Source organism: Syngnathoides biaculeatus, chromosome 7, assembly GCF_019802595.1.
Source record: "Syngnathoides biaculeatus isolate LvHL_M chromosome 7, ASM1980259v1, whole genome shotgun sequence".
Taxonomy (NCBI): Eukaryota; Metazoa; Chordata; class Actinopteri; order Syngnathiformes; family Syngnathidae; genus Syngnathoides; species Syngnathoides biaculeatus.
In genome coordinates, this window is record NC_084646.1 from 16,892,955 (window position 1) to 16,905,862 (window position 12,908).

A 12,908-nucleotide genomic window follows, 5' to 3' on the forward strand; every position below is an offset into this window, starting at 1 on the left:
TTACTTCAATTTTGTTTATTTGATCCAAAAGAACATGAAAGAAACTTTGGCAACATCATGTTTCAAAACTGTAATTGTATTATTAAAAAAAACCCAAAAACAATAACAACAAATACATGCTTTTGCAAGCATGGCATTGCTGACCCTGAAGACTTCTTTCCTACTCATTGCCGTTGTTGCTGTTTTTTAGGAAAAGTCATAATCCCAGAGTCAGTTTTTGGAATGTTGTCTATTGACTCCAGAGGCATCTCCGTCTTACAGCTTGTCTTAAGTGTGTTCTGCTTGAGCTTCCCAAAGCGCCATCTGGCTCCCATCAAATACGTCCAACCGCACAATTCAGGTCTGCGTCGCCTCCTTTTTATTAGCAGCTAGGGGAGCTTATCAGTGAGCCTCACGCACTTTTATAAACTACAAGCTCAATTTGTTTCTCCTTCGTGCAAACAAAACTCAGCACCCTCTATCTGACACATCCACGTTGCGTAATCAAACGTTCTTCCATTTTCTTTCCGAACAACTTCTTCTTTAACAAACAGGCGTTTAAGGCATTTGTACTTTTTCCTTTTTACCACATGCATAAAATGTGTGCAGCTCCAACCATTAATACACATTAATTTACAGCATATGCTGGCATCTATCAGCTTCTGGTAAAAGGAACGAAGAGACTGAACGATAATTGCGTTTCTCTTTCCACCATTTGAAGATGACAACGTGATCGCAATTGTCGATTTACAACAAGGCACTTAACACCTAACGCGCTCAATAAAAAGTGACCACTTCGCAGCTCAACGTGTCCTCAATTCCTTCAATCTCATTCCAGGTGAGGGATTTGAACGGGAAGTGTTCGTAGCTCACGTCACCAGGATTAAAACATAAATAAAATCACTGATGCGGAGCTGCTGCTTCCATCTCAGAAGAACCGCAGAAAGTCCACGTGAAGACTGGAAACAAAGCCGGGGGGGTTGCTCCTCCGTCTCCCGGCCCCCGGCGGCGCCGGGCGCCAACTTTCACCGTGGCGCTCACGGCAGTCTCTCAATGACACTGGTACGACCAGGTGCCACTTTTCAAAGAGGAGGAATCCGATAAATCTCCCGATTCGTAGGATTAATCTAAGTCGCTCGACGCTCAGGGCAGGGTCTTGCATTTCAGCACGTCATGCAGCGAGGCCTCATGTTGAAAGGCTGAGGGTTGGGGTCCACCTGCGGAAAAAAAAAAAAAAAAAAAAATTATATATATATATATATTTCTTTTAAAGTATTTATTGTCAAGCTCAGCAAAAAAAGTGAAAGGAGACCCTCCATCCACACCAGTGACATTTGAGAAAAATCTCTAGAGAAATGCATTCACGGGCTGTTCAGCACATGCTTTCAAACCCAAACCATAAGACCCTGTTACCAAATCCGAATCTGAAGAAAATTCCACTTGAATATAATGCGAACCCCTAATGATATAACCATTCACACAACATTTTGAGAAACAGCAGCATTTGCTGTCAAACATTTTTTTTAAAATGACAGCGAACCAGCCTAAATAGTGTGGGCGGATGTATATGTTGTTCTTTAGCTCACCTCACTGTACACAGGCGGAGGTCGGAAGCGGAACTCCTGCACGAAAGCCATGAGGGGCCGCTCGAGGATCCCACTCAGATCTTCGGCCGGCTGTTGGGCCGCCGCCGTCGCCGTGTTGCCGCCGCTGCTGCATTGCTCGGCCTCCCCCTCTGCCACCACCGAGCTGTATTCTGGAGGAGCTGCGGGGGCGACCGGGCACAGTTAGTCTACTGGTCTGACTCAGAAGAGAACAGGTCCAAACATGAAGCTGCTGACTCATCACTGCTTTTGAAACAATCAAACAACATGCGCTGCCCTTTTTTTCCCCACTAACAAACAAATCTTAGTGGATAAATGTTTTTATGTGCTGGCGTTGGGCCCTGTGGCAATTTCGCTTTAAACAACCGTCTGACTAAATGCCTCCACATTGATTCAATTTTACAACATCGGATTATTTAATCAGAGATATTTTTCGATCATTTTAAGTGATCCTGTGGCTTGTGTTGGTTCGGATTGAGAATATCGGGAAATTTATAATTTGGTAACGTTTAGCAATTCAGGGTTAACCCTATGGATGTTCATATTCAGTAAGTGTGTCCTCGATTTTAGCACGAGAAATACAACGAACGCAACTTACGCTCGGGCTGCTCCGGGATAGCCATACGCAGCCAGTCCAAATTGACACTATACTGGCTGCTGACGCTAGAAGTCCTGCTTCCAAAGGGATGGAGCGGAATGGTGCCGATGACCAAAGGCAGCTCAAGGAACAGCTTGGAAGTTCCGGGGACATCAACACACACCTGTACGTGGAAGAAAGGGAGAAATTCCAGTGCGGTCTGTGAGAAGGGCAGGCCCAAAACAGCAGACATAAATCATCGGGTGACCGAGCTCACCTTGAGCATGTATTCTACTTTGATGATGCGGCACTGAAGGATGGACGGACCCACGGGCGGGATCTTAATAGCCCGCCCGTGCCAGATTTCCCTGCACCTGGCGCCCACCACGTCCCCGCTCAGTGTGGCCACCACAGCGCGCTTCTGCTTCATGGTGCCGCGGGCGATGAACGTTTGCGTCTGAGTGATGTAGGCTTTGGGCACGATTGAGCGTGAAGTAGAATTGTCAAACTCCGCAAAAACTGGTATGACCTCACCTGTGGAGAGGAGAAGACTCTTAGGGCCGACTCAAATACTAAAGTACCGTCATTTCTGGCCTATAGGACGCGACTTTTTTCACACGCTTTCAACCCTGCGGTTTATGCGTGATGCGGCTAAGTTGTGCGTTTTTTTCTAACGGCCGCAAGGGGCCACTCGAGCGGAAAAGTAAGCGTGAGACCGAATATACGTGTTAAGGAAGTGACTTTTACCGGTCCGGCCCTGTTAGCGCTGTGCTAGCGTGTTACTCCCGTGTCTCGGTGATTTTTATCAGTATGTTTTTTTTTTTTTTAACTGGCCCTGTTAGCGCAGCGCTAGCATTAGTTTTATTGCTAACACGGCAGCGCTAGCATTAGCATACCAGCACTAGCGTTAAGCTCTGTGTACCGTCTTTCTTTGTAAATATCTTGTGTTTCAATGTCAGTTTCAATGTGGGCACTTGCGGCTTTTACATGGCTCCGGCCCATGTATGAACAAAATGGTATTTCATTTACAAATGAAAACTTCTGCATACATGTTTACATTGCTATAGTGAACACAAAGGAAAGCTTTAAAAAGTTCAAGTGTGTTTAAATCATGAGCTGGGGTAGGATCTTTTTTGTTTTTATTTGGTCCTACTATATCACTAGTGGACCTATTCACAGTTTTATTTGTTTTTTGCCGATCGTTTAGTTGATGAAATCTTACCTGGTGTATAACCTTTGCGATCGAGCTTTGCTGTGACAGACACTTGTCCAAAGTTACGGTACCACGTCCGTGCCATCTTATCCTTTGTTCCAGCCTGTGGTGCCTGAGAACGGTAAGAATTCAAAATGAGCAGGTGTACTATAAAAATGAAGGAACCAGGTTGAAATCAGCTCACCAGTAGCGCCGGTGTGTTGATGTCAATGGGCTCAATGACCGTAAACTCCTTCTTGATCTTCCTGACGGTGGCCCAGGGCCTGTGCAGCTTCACTTTGACCCAGTAACGAATGCTGCCATGTTTTCCCTCAAAGGAGGTGACCAGCGTCTCCTCCGGCAGCTGGAAACTGAATGGGTATTCATGTCTGCCCGCAGGAAGGATGGTCACCTCGCCATTATCTAAAGAAACAAAATGAGACCAAAAAAAAAAAAATGATCAAAATTTAGATTTAATTCTCTAGCGTTAATCAAATTTTGTTTGTTTAGACAGAAGGCATGCGACAGTCAAGTGATTAAAAGCCATCATAAAAGTTAATCCTTCCTAAAGTTGTCTATCTGGTTTAGCATTTAATTATTTGTAAATAAGACCAAGACATGCTGACAACATTCATTTACTCAAGCAGCAGAACTCATACAAGACTCCACAATCACATGGGCTGCGCTGGCTCTGAGGGGCGGTTCCTGCTCCATTGTGCGGACGGGGAACATGTTTTCCTCAGGCCCTTCGCAACTGATGTTTTTTTCTTCACCCCCCCCCCCCCCTCCACACACACACACACACACACACACACACACACACAAGCTTGCTGTCGGCGAAAACCCACGAACACGTGTTTTTGTTTAACACACGCCATGTGTTTGTGCCCCTGAGTCGCTCGAAGCGCGGATTACAATAGCATCACTGTCAAATTCCATTCACGGCTCGAGTGGCTGTACGAATTTACTAAACACCTGCAGAAAAAGACTCGCCATGCTACTCGGGGAGTTACAACAAGATATGATGGCTCTGTTCTATTGTTGGTTTTAAAGTGATTATTTAAGTCGAGCAAAGTACAACAAAAGGCTAAAGCCTTGGCAGGGGATTTCCTGTTTACGTTTTCAACATACATCTGTGTGCCCAATGAATGAAAGAGTATAACAAAAAAACCAACAAAACTGACATGGGCGATTTGTTATTCCTTTCAACAGTTGTTTTCAGACTGAGTGGATGGCTTCTGTTTTGTTTACTTCAACAAAAAGTTGAAACCCTAACCCTCACTAAGAGGAAAACATTTCTATAAAAGCCTGCAATTAAAATAGGGGTAAGTGTACTTTAACTGCGCATTAACACTCAACATCTATAAAGAATCAGTGTAAATATATATATATATAAAGTGGTGAAAACTAGTTTGAGGAAGAAGGCGCCTCACAGGTACTTTGTAACCACACCGTGGTCGTAGTTTCAATCAATATCCTGAAAGTCACTTCTAACGAGAAAGTGAGGGGACTCTTGCACAGCATTGTGATGCACGTGAGTGCGCGTCCCAGACAGGATCGGATGGGCTGACCGGACCCAGGAGAGGACTGACCTGCCTGCAGCAGCACCTCTCTCCGGTTCAAGTACTCCACCTCGTCGCTGTAGTTCTGCGTGTACGCGGTGCTGGAGCCGGCCGAACGGGACTCGGTCCAGTGCACTTTTGCGAAGCCTTCGGCGTGGAGCTTCAGGGAGTCCACGCGACTCTCCCCGGTGAGCTCCAGCACCACCCGGCCGGACACCACGTCCCCGCTGCTGTACACTGGGGGGCAGTCCACGTCCGGGGCATCGAAGACGATGTCCAACTTTTTCAACTTGTCGAAAATCATTGTTGCCACGCTTCTTAAATCGTTGCTATCGGTGTGCGGGACAATGACTGAGATTAAATGGACGCTGTCGCTTGCTCGTCTAGAGTCGAGACTGTTTGCAGTTTCGATTAGAGGCCTATTTGAGTCTGAGGGGGGCGGGGCCGCCTTGCACATTGCTTACGTAAGGACTGAAGGCTCCGCGGTGCTGCCTTCGCGTGCTCCCTCTTCGCTGAGACTTTTCGCTACTTGTTTTTCCCAAAAGTCACCTGGGCAGTCAGTAGCTGCATTGAATTGGAAGTTTAAAATATCTTACACCTAGCCGATGAATAGGTTACAATACCAACAAAGCATTTTTGTTTAAAAAAAAAAAGTTTGTTCGTGTATGTAAGTAAAACTGTGGGTGGAATGGGGGCGGGGGGTCAAAGTCTGAGTGTGATGTTTACCTTAAGGGGATTTTTGCATTTAAAAATTAATCAACCACAGTGTTTTTGCGCACTTTGGACATCAACGAAAGAGAAACTAAGCTTCAAAAACATGCCCAGGCATAGACAAAGTACAAAAACTCCCTGTGATGTCACCACTGATATTGAATAAAAACGAAACTCAACCAATAATACAAATAGCAGCCAATCTAATGAATGTGTCGTTTACTTTCAAACTGTCTTTTGTCTTCTCACAATTTAAATAACTGAAAGAGATTGTAGTGCGCTAATCCCTGGACGCCGACATTTCCTGGTTGACATTAAAGGCAACGTTAAAAACAAGCAGACTGGGTGTGGAAAACACGGTCTGATCATCAAGACTGCTGGCTCAAGATTCTCAGAAGAAAACTGCCTTAGTCTGGCCATTCCTCGGTGTTATCGAGCGGACCTCCCAGAATAGGAAAATACTTTCACGGTGTCTGGACTAAAGGCGTTTAGGAGTCACTTTGGCTACTCTGCCGAGCAACCACAGACTTACATCGAGAAAAATACGCACACAAAGAACCTCTCGACGCAAAAACAAATTCACTCCCGTTCCTGTCAGTATTTAAACAATCATACATGACGGCTTCCATCAGATACATTCAGAAACAAAGCAAGTCGTAACCGTTCGTTCACAAGAAAAAGCCTTGGAACCTTTAAGAGTCCTAAAGAGGCACTCGAAGGCACGAGGCAGGGAAGCCCCTGCCCGAGTGGCATGTGGACGCTTGTCTTGCCCAAGCACAGTGATTTGATTGGAATGGAGATCAGCAGGAGGGTGGGCAACACGTGCTGCTGAGGTTGACCCATAAGCAGATGCTCGACTGCCCTTTTGACCACCTGCCTGCTGCAGGGCACACTTTTCAAGGGCTTTGGAAGAACTAGGCCAGAAGCAAGAGGCAAAGTCTCCAAAATCAGCTACGAGCAGCATCTCTTTTTCAAAATCATTTTCACTAAGAGAATTAATCATACTTTGGATCAGCCTTAATCAATTGAAAACCAAAAATCTGAATCTTGGACAACAAAGTTGTTTACGTCTGTGTTCACAAGGGCGTGAAGCTGGCACTACAGTGCCACCAGGTGTTGGGTCGGGTGAAGTGCTCGCAAGCCGCAGAGGCCAACTTGGGCTGCGAGAACAGTCGGGGAAGCATTACAAGGTTCTGCCAAACAGCAACCGCCCTTTCCTCTTCAGCATGTCTAATTGTGGAACGTGTCAAAATAGCAGTAGACGGCGCAGAGGTCAGTGGTCCACTTTTGAATTCATGTGGATTTTAAAGTTCTGGATCACCTTCTGGTCAACGAGAGGTCATTAAGCCTCGGCCCTCGTGTCCCAGTGTTAAGGTTCGGGGGTTTAAAGCTACCGTCTTGAGTTTGGATGTCCTCCCTGTGATTGCAGGGGTTTTCTCACATAGAAAAAAAAAACAAGCACGCTTGTTTAATAGAAGACTAAAGTGTCCAGACTTGTGAATGTCGACCAGTTTGTTCATACCGCAGGGAATCGCCGGGACTAAGAACTTAGCAGGAAATCGGTTTATTCACATCAGAGGACTGCTTTCAAAAATAAAGTATGTGTAATCACTTTATTTATTAATTATCATATCTGAGCCAATCAGATAAGGTGTGCATGTTCAACTGGGTTTCTATCACCAGTCCAAGGAGTACCACACCTCCTACTCAACACCCAAAGGACAAACGATTCGGAGAAGGGATGTCTGGTGAGTTGGGGGGACAAACGAAAACCAGTGATGCCATCTGCTGGTAGGTTATGCTATGTTAAATCAAATGACAGCCAGTTAGTCACACGGCTGTCATGATCTCGCCATAACATTGATCAAAGTGCCCCCACCCTTGCAGTCTTCCTTCCTTGTTGCACTCGAGCCTCATGCCCTGCCTTGACTGCCGACAGTAACTTTGTGCCCTTTGTCTACAAAAACAGCTTTGACGGAATCAAGTGTGTCTGGAACACAAAGCCCAAACAATCAATTTATAAACATGCACGAGCTTGCAGCAACTGTTTGTTGGTGTTGGAAACATTCATTTTTGGTTCAAGTAAAAAGGTTAGCAATCAAATTTGAAAAAAAAAAAAAAAAAAATAGATACGTGATCATTTAGAATAGATATTTAGAGATGATGGACATTGTAGTAGTAAATAAACAATACATTAAATAAATGATATTGTAGTAATAAAGACATTTCTTTTTCTTGCACGATACAGCAATGACTGTCGTTATCTTTCACTTTGTTACTGTTCGAAGGAGTTTCAGAGTCACCCTAGAAACAAAATAAAACGTGTGGACAGCGCACCTGCTTCACACCCAGAAGTTCTTGATTCGAATCACAGCTCTGGCCTTTAATTACGGAGTTTGCATGGAGTGCAAAAACATTCATATAAAGTTGACTGAAAATCTATGTTTTACTTAAGTGGCAATATAAGGGTGAAGGGTTGACTGACGTTACTTATTTCCCCCAGTCCCCCCCCAAAAAAAAAATAAAAATAAATGCAACGCGTGTTTCTGATCATGACCATCTGACGGCTCAGACCAAACTCCACTGTGTTCAAAACACTGGTTGAAACATTAACTGCCATCCACGGTTTGTTTACCGGGTCGGACATAAACCTCGGGTTAAATTTCACTTTCATATCTGTACGACTGTTTGGACTTGGCACTGTGAATTTATGGATTTGTTTTCATTCTTCAGCTGCCTGATCGAGGTATGCTTAGGGTTGACATTGCTCAGTAGTTTCTGTTTCCCAACCTTTATTGAACCAAGGCGCATGTTTCACAGCTGTCACAGAACACTACCTAACAAAAGTGACCACACAACTTCATTATGTACAATCTGCCATTGAGTGGAAGACTTTTCAATTGTTCCGCCTGTCAAATTACCCCAACTCGGACAAGGCTACATTATTTTTGGCAAATAAATATTTTTCAGACCAATGAAGTTTCCTGCACCACATCAGAAGCTCTCTCACGTCACACTTTAATGTGGGTTGGGAATCATGACAGGACAGTGACTTTAAGACCAAAAAAGAAGAAAGCCCGCCAGGTGACCCCCGATAGTGGACCTCAGTAGTTCAACACAAAATCATTAAGAAGCACTTGTCAACCAGAGGGACTTTTAAATCCATCAACAATTGGGGCCTTACACCTTTGCACTATGCTAACTAGAAACATGAATGGTCATAAATTGTTTCACAGGCTTTAAATATTATGAAAATTAATATTGTGTTTGTTAGATGACGTCTACGGCCCTAAAAACACACTAATCTGGGGTCACCAACGTGGTGCCCGCGGCCGCATGGTTGCCAGCGAAGACCATTTAAGCATGTCCTAAAAATAGCACAGGTCACAAATTGTTATCATTATGTGCTTTCAATTTTGAATCTCGTTTTCTTATATTCATGAAAATTTAACTTGACTCTTAAATTTGACACAAACGGGTCATGTACCCCTTCATACGATCGGTGCTCACGAAGTAGCCCTCAGCCTCAAAAAGGTTAGTGACCCCGAGCTGGAGTAATCTTTGCAAGTGTAGTTGACATGTTAACAGTTTAGAAGTTATTTTAAAATTCATATCATCTGCTAAAATCCCAGCTCCTGATCACCTCTGGAGCTTGAGTGACTGACCTCGGATCAGACGCTGCCTCTTACTGAAGTACGTGAACTTGGACGTGTAGTCGTTGTACACAGAGTTCATGCCGCGGTTCTCCAGCCAGTGTGCCGTGGCAACGCCTCGTCCCTGCACCTTCATGGAGTGCACTTTGGTGTCCCTGCGGAGCTCCAGCACCACCTGGCCCGACACCACCTCCCCTCCCGTGAAGGCAGCATCTCCCTCGCCGTCCAGCTCCAGTTTGAAAGACTTAATCGGGTTCAGTGACATTTCTAGGAAATAAAGGACGTGATCTACAATCAGTAAACTGAATCCCGCCACGGGATTTTCACGGAGTAGAGGAATAAAATACCCAGATCGAAAAGAAAAAAAAAACCCCACATCCAAATAAACTTATTTCCTGTTTGTACCGCGCAACACTACGACAAATAACCACTGCAAATAGAAATCTCTCCACCTCAAGAACAACTCTAGAATATGCAGTATTAATAACCGGGTCACGGTTATTTATACACACTCTGCACGTGGCTGACATTAATAATGGCTGTTTGCATACTTCCATAAGGGTAAAAACACGCGGATTAAATAGCAATGTCACATCTGAGCCAATCAGGATCGAGAAAAAGGCTTTCCGCGTTACGAACGCACACAAGTGTGAAAGACGCCTTGTAACGTGTCGCTGACCAGGTTCACGACTCACCAGCGAAATCTCCCGAAGAAGCGAAGAGTGTGGAAGTCAACTGGCCGCGGGGAGACGGGGAGCACCGCGGTGTGCTTTAAATGAATCTTGAAATAACAAGTCTGTCATGCTTGAGCGCCCAGTAGCACCGCGCCACGCATCCACCAATCACGATGGGCGCACGTGAGCGATTTCCGCCCACCGTGCACCGAAAGTCGATTTCGCATTTCCTATTAAGATTTTTTTTGCGATGGCCTGGTTTTACCCCTCGGCTTTTATAGAAACATACATTCAGATGAACATGTTCTATCAAAATCTCCAAATTCAACAAGTGTTTCGTGCTAATCACGTGCACAATTCATCTGCTGGTGGATGTGGATGCGAGGTAGTTTTATTTTGAAGGCATCGATTTGTTGTCGAATGTTCGCCTGAAGAACTTCAGATTATTTTTCCTTCCAGGTATTCTTTTCTACATTTGCTTAATTCTCTTGACACGTATTGACTAAAAATACCACTTTACGTTTATATATTATTCAATTATTGTCTCATGAGGTAGGACGGTTCCAGGAATTACACACTTTATGGCCGTCGGTTTCTATTTGTCTTTGTCGTCCTCGTTGTTTGTGAAATCGTCGTGACCGCCACCAAACTGGGGCCTGGATTTTTGTGTTTATTTTAACAATATTTATCACGTGCCCAGGCTATGGTCAGATGATTAAACATGTCTGTTGAAATAAAAAGTATGATCATCAGCACACCAAGTGTCAGTCCCCACGCAGATGCCCTCACTTTTCAGCTTCCCTCTGCAAAATGCACACGCTTACGGCCGACAACGAGGCACTCCCCCCAAATTTCATACGTACAATAAACCCTCCAATGTGAAGTAATATTATTATTACATATATTTTGGACATTAATTTAAAAGAAATTGAAAATTTGTTCAAGCTAAGCCAAGATGCCGACGTGTTCTGCAACAAAACTGAGAAAATCCACCCAAATTTCTCCTTCTTTAACTTCCCATGGGGTTAACCTGACAGGATACAGCTGTGGCTGTCACAGTTGAGGCTCGTTCACCAGTAGGTGAAATTTGCACGCATCTAATCATTACTGGTTATTAGCTGCTGAGTTATAGCCTCTCATGCTAATACTGTATAAGCAACAACATACGTTATGAGGGTGGCGCAGCTGTTCAATCCTGGACTTCCGTGTGGAGTTTGCATGTTCTCCCCATGTCTGCATGTGTGTAAACATGCCTCCTGCCCATTGACAGCTTCCATACGCTCCAGCATTCCTGCGACTATTGTGCAGCTAAGAAAATGGATGGATGGATATATACGTGTAAGCACACAACACTTCCCGGTTACTATTTACAGCGATGCGCGCATGTAAGCACCCCCACCACACCCACCCATCCACGCAGCTGGTCGAACGCAAGAAATGGAGTGCTTGAAAAGTACAATTTGGGGAGGGAAAAAAAGAGTCTGGCCACGCCTGCTATATAATCTCTACATTGAAACCAACTCCTCACAAAAGCATCAAATCTCCGAGGTCCATATAATAGGAGTTTATTGTTCGTCGTCAACCCCACGCTCCTCCTGACACGTCAACTTCCGCCTGTGTGCATTCTGGCCAAACGCTTGAACATTGTTATTTTTGTGTTGTGTGCTCAATGGCAGGAGTAGTAATAGCACGGAGCATCGACTCGCTGTTACTCTCGCTTTGTTGGGTCTGAGCACACAACACTTCCTGGTTACTATTTACGGCGATCCGCGCGTACAACACCCCCCCCCCCCCCATCTCCCCGCCAGTCGTTCGCGAGAGGCTGACTGTTTGAAAAGTACAATTCCGGGATCTGGGGTCTGGCCACGCTTGCTGTATAATATCTACATCGAAACCAACTCCTCAGAAAAGCATAAAATCTCCACGGTCCATATAATGGGACTGTTATTGTTCGTAGTTAGCGCCACGCCCCCTATATAACACGTCAAGTGCTAGATGTGTGTATTCTGGCACAAGCGCACAGGCTTGAACATTGTATATCATGCTATTTTTGTTTTGTTCGTTTGTAATTATTTTTCACAAAAATCGGCCACAAAATGCCAGATAGTGGACGTTCGTATCCGTGAGCAATGGGGGGCCAGAACAGGAAGCACTGCAGGCGTGGCAAACGCTGATTGGCTGTCAGTTTTCCAGCCAGGCTCATTGGAATGTCTGAGCAAGAGAGGAATTTCGATAATACTTTTCTAATTTCGAGATGTTTCTTGGTGAAATCTGTGGATAACTCTGGCATTAAAAGAAACACTGAACCCTCATCTTGTAACTTTCAATATGTGGTCCCATTCCTATTAGTTTTGACAAAGTCTTCCTTTAAGAAGCTAGTCTAGTCCGGAACTCCGATCCACACGCCGGCTGTTAAGTCTGTTTAAAAATCATAAAATCTTCTCACCTTGCTCCTTCGTAATGTGCACACCTTCAGTGTCAACATTATGGGCCAAGGCTGCCCCCCCTCCCCCCCACACACACACACAAAAAATCTGGAAAACTACAGTAAAATGGTGAGGTAAAAAAAAACAACACTACCTTCACATGTGATTACTAGATAGTGCTCAGTTTTTGTACGTTTTCAGGAATTATCTTCAAACCCAAAAGATATTTTGAAACAAGTCTCAGTTTACAGGTCCGCTGTAAAATAAATGAGCCAAAAGTAAACTAGCCAGCTGTTTAGCGACTGATGAACTCCTTGACACGAGTCATCTCGAACGGTAGCGGTTTAACTCCTTCATTGCTACTCCTCCCAGTTAACATGCATATTGGACGTATAAAACCGTCACTGGCAGTGAATCAAGAATCACAGCAATTTCTGATGCAAGTACCGACAGAGGTTTTCTCAGGAACCTCAATTAAAGTTTGCTTGCCTATCCTTCACACAAAGATGTTGCAAAGGTTTCCCAAGCAT

At 44.6% G+C, this 12,908-nt stretch overlaps 1 protein-coding gene across 2 annotated transcripts; it reads right to left on the bottom strand.

Moving 5' to 3' along the window:
- On the bottom strand, positions 1 to 10,153 carry arrdc2 (arrestin domain containing 2). 2 transcript variants are annotated; one of them, XM_061824184.1, is made up of 8 exons: positions 9,974 to 10,153; positions 9,291 to 9,545; positions 3,558 to 3,775; positions 3,383 to 3,485; positions 2,438 to 2,694; positions 2,182 to 2,344; positions 1,566 to 1,744; positions 1 to 1,196 (listed from the first exon to the last, which is right to left on the bottom strand). In XM_061824184.1, exons 2-8 carry the CDS (start codon positions 9,541 to 9,543, stop codon positions 1,143 to 1,145), a joined length of 1,227 nt encoding a protein of 408 aa, XP_061680168.1. In that variant the 5' UTR covers positions 9,544 to 9,545; positions 9,974 to 10,153; the 3' UTR covers positions 1 to 1,142. The 2 variants fall into 2 exon arrangements, with proteins under 2 accessions (XP_061680168.1, XP_061680167.1); XM_061824183.1 differs by lacking the exons at positions 9,291 to 9,545; positions 9,974 to 10,153 and adding an exon at positions 4,945 to 5,320.
- Between the last annotated feature and the right edge of the window lie 2,755 nt (positions 10,154 to 12,908).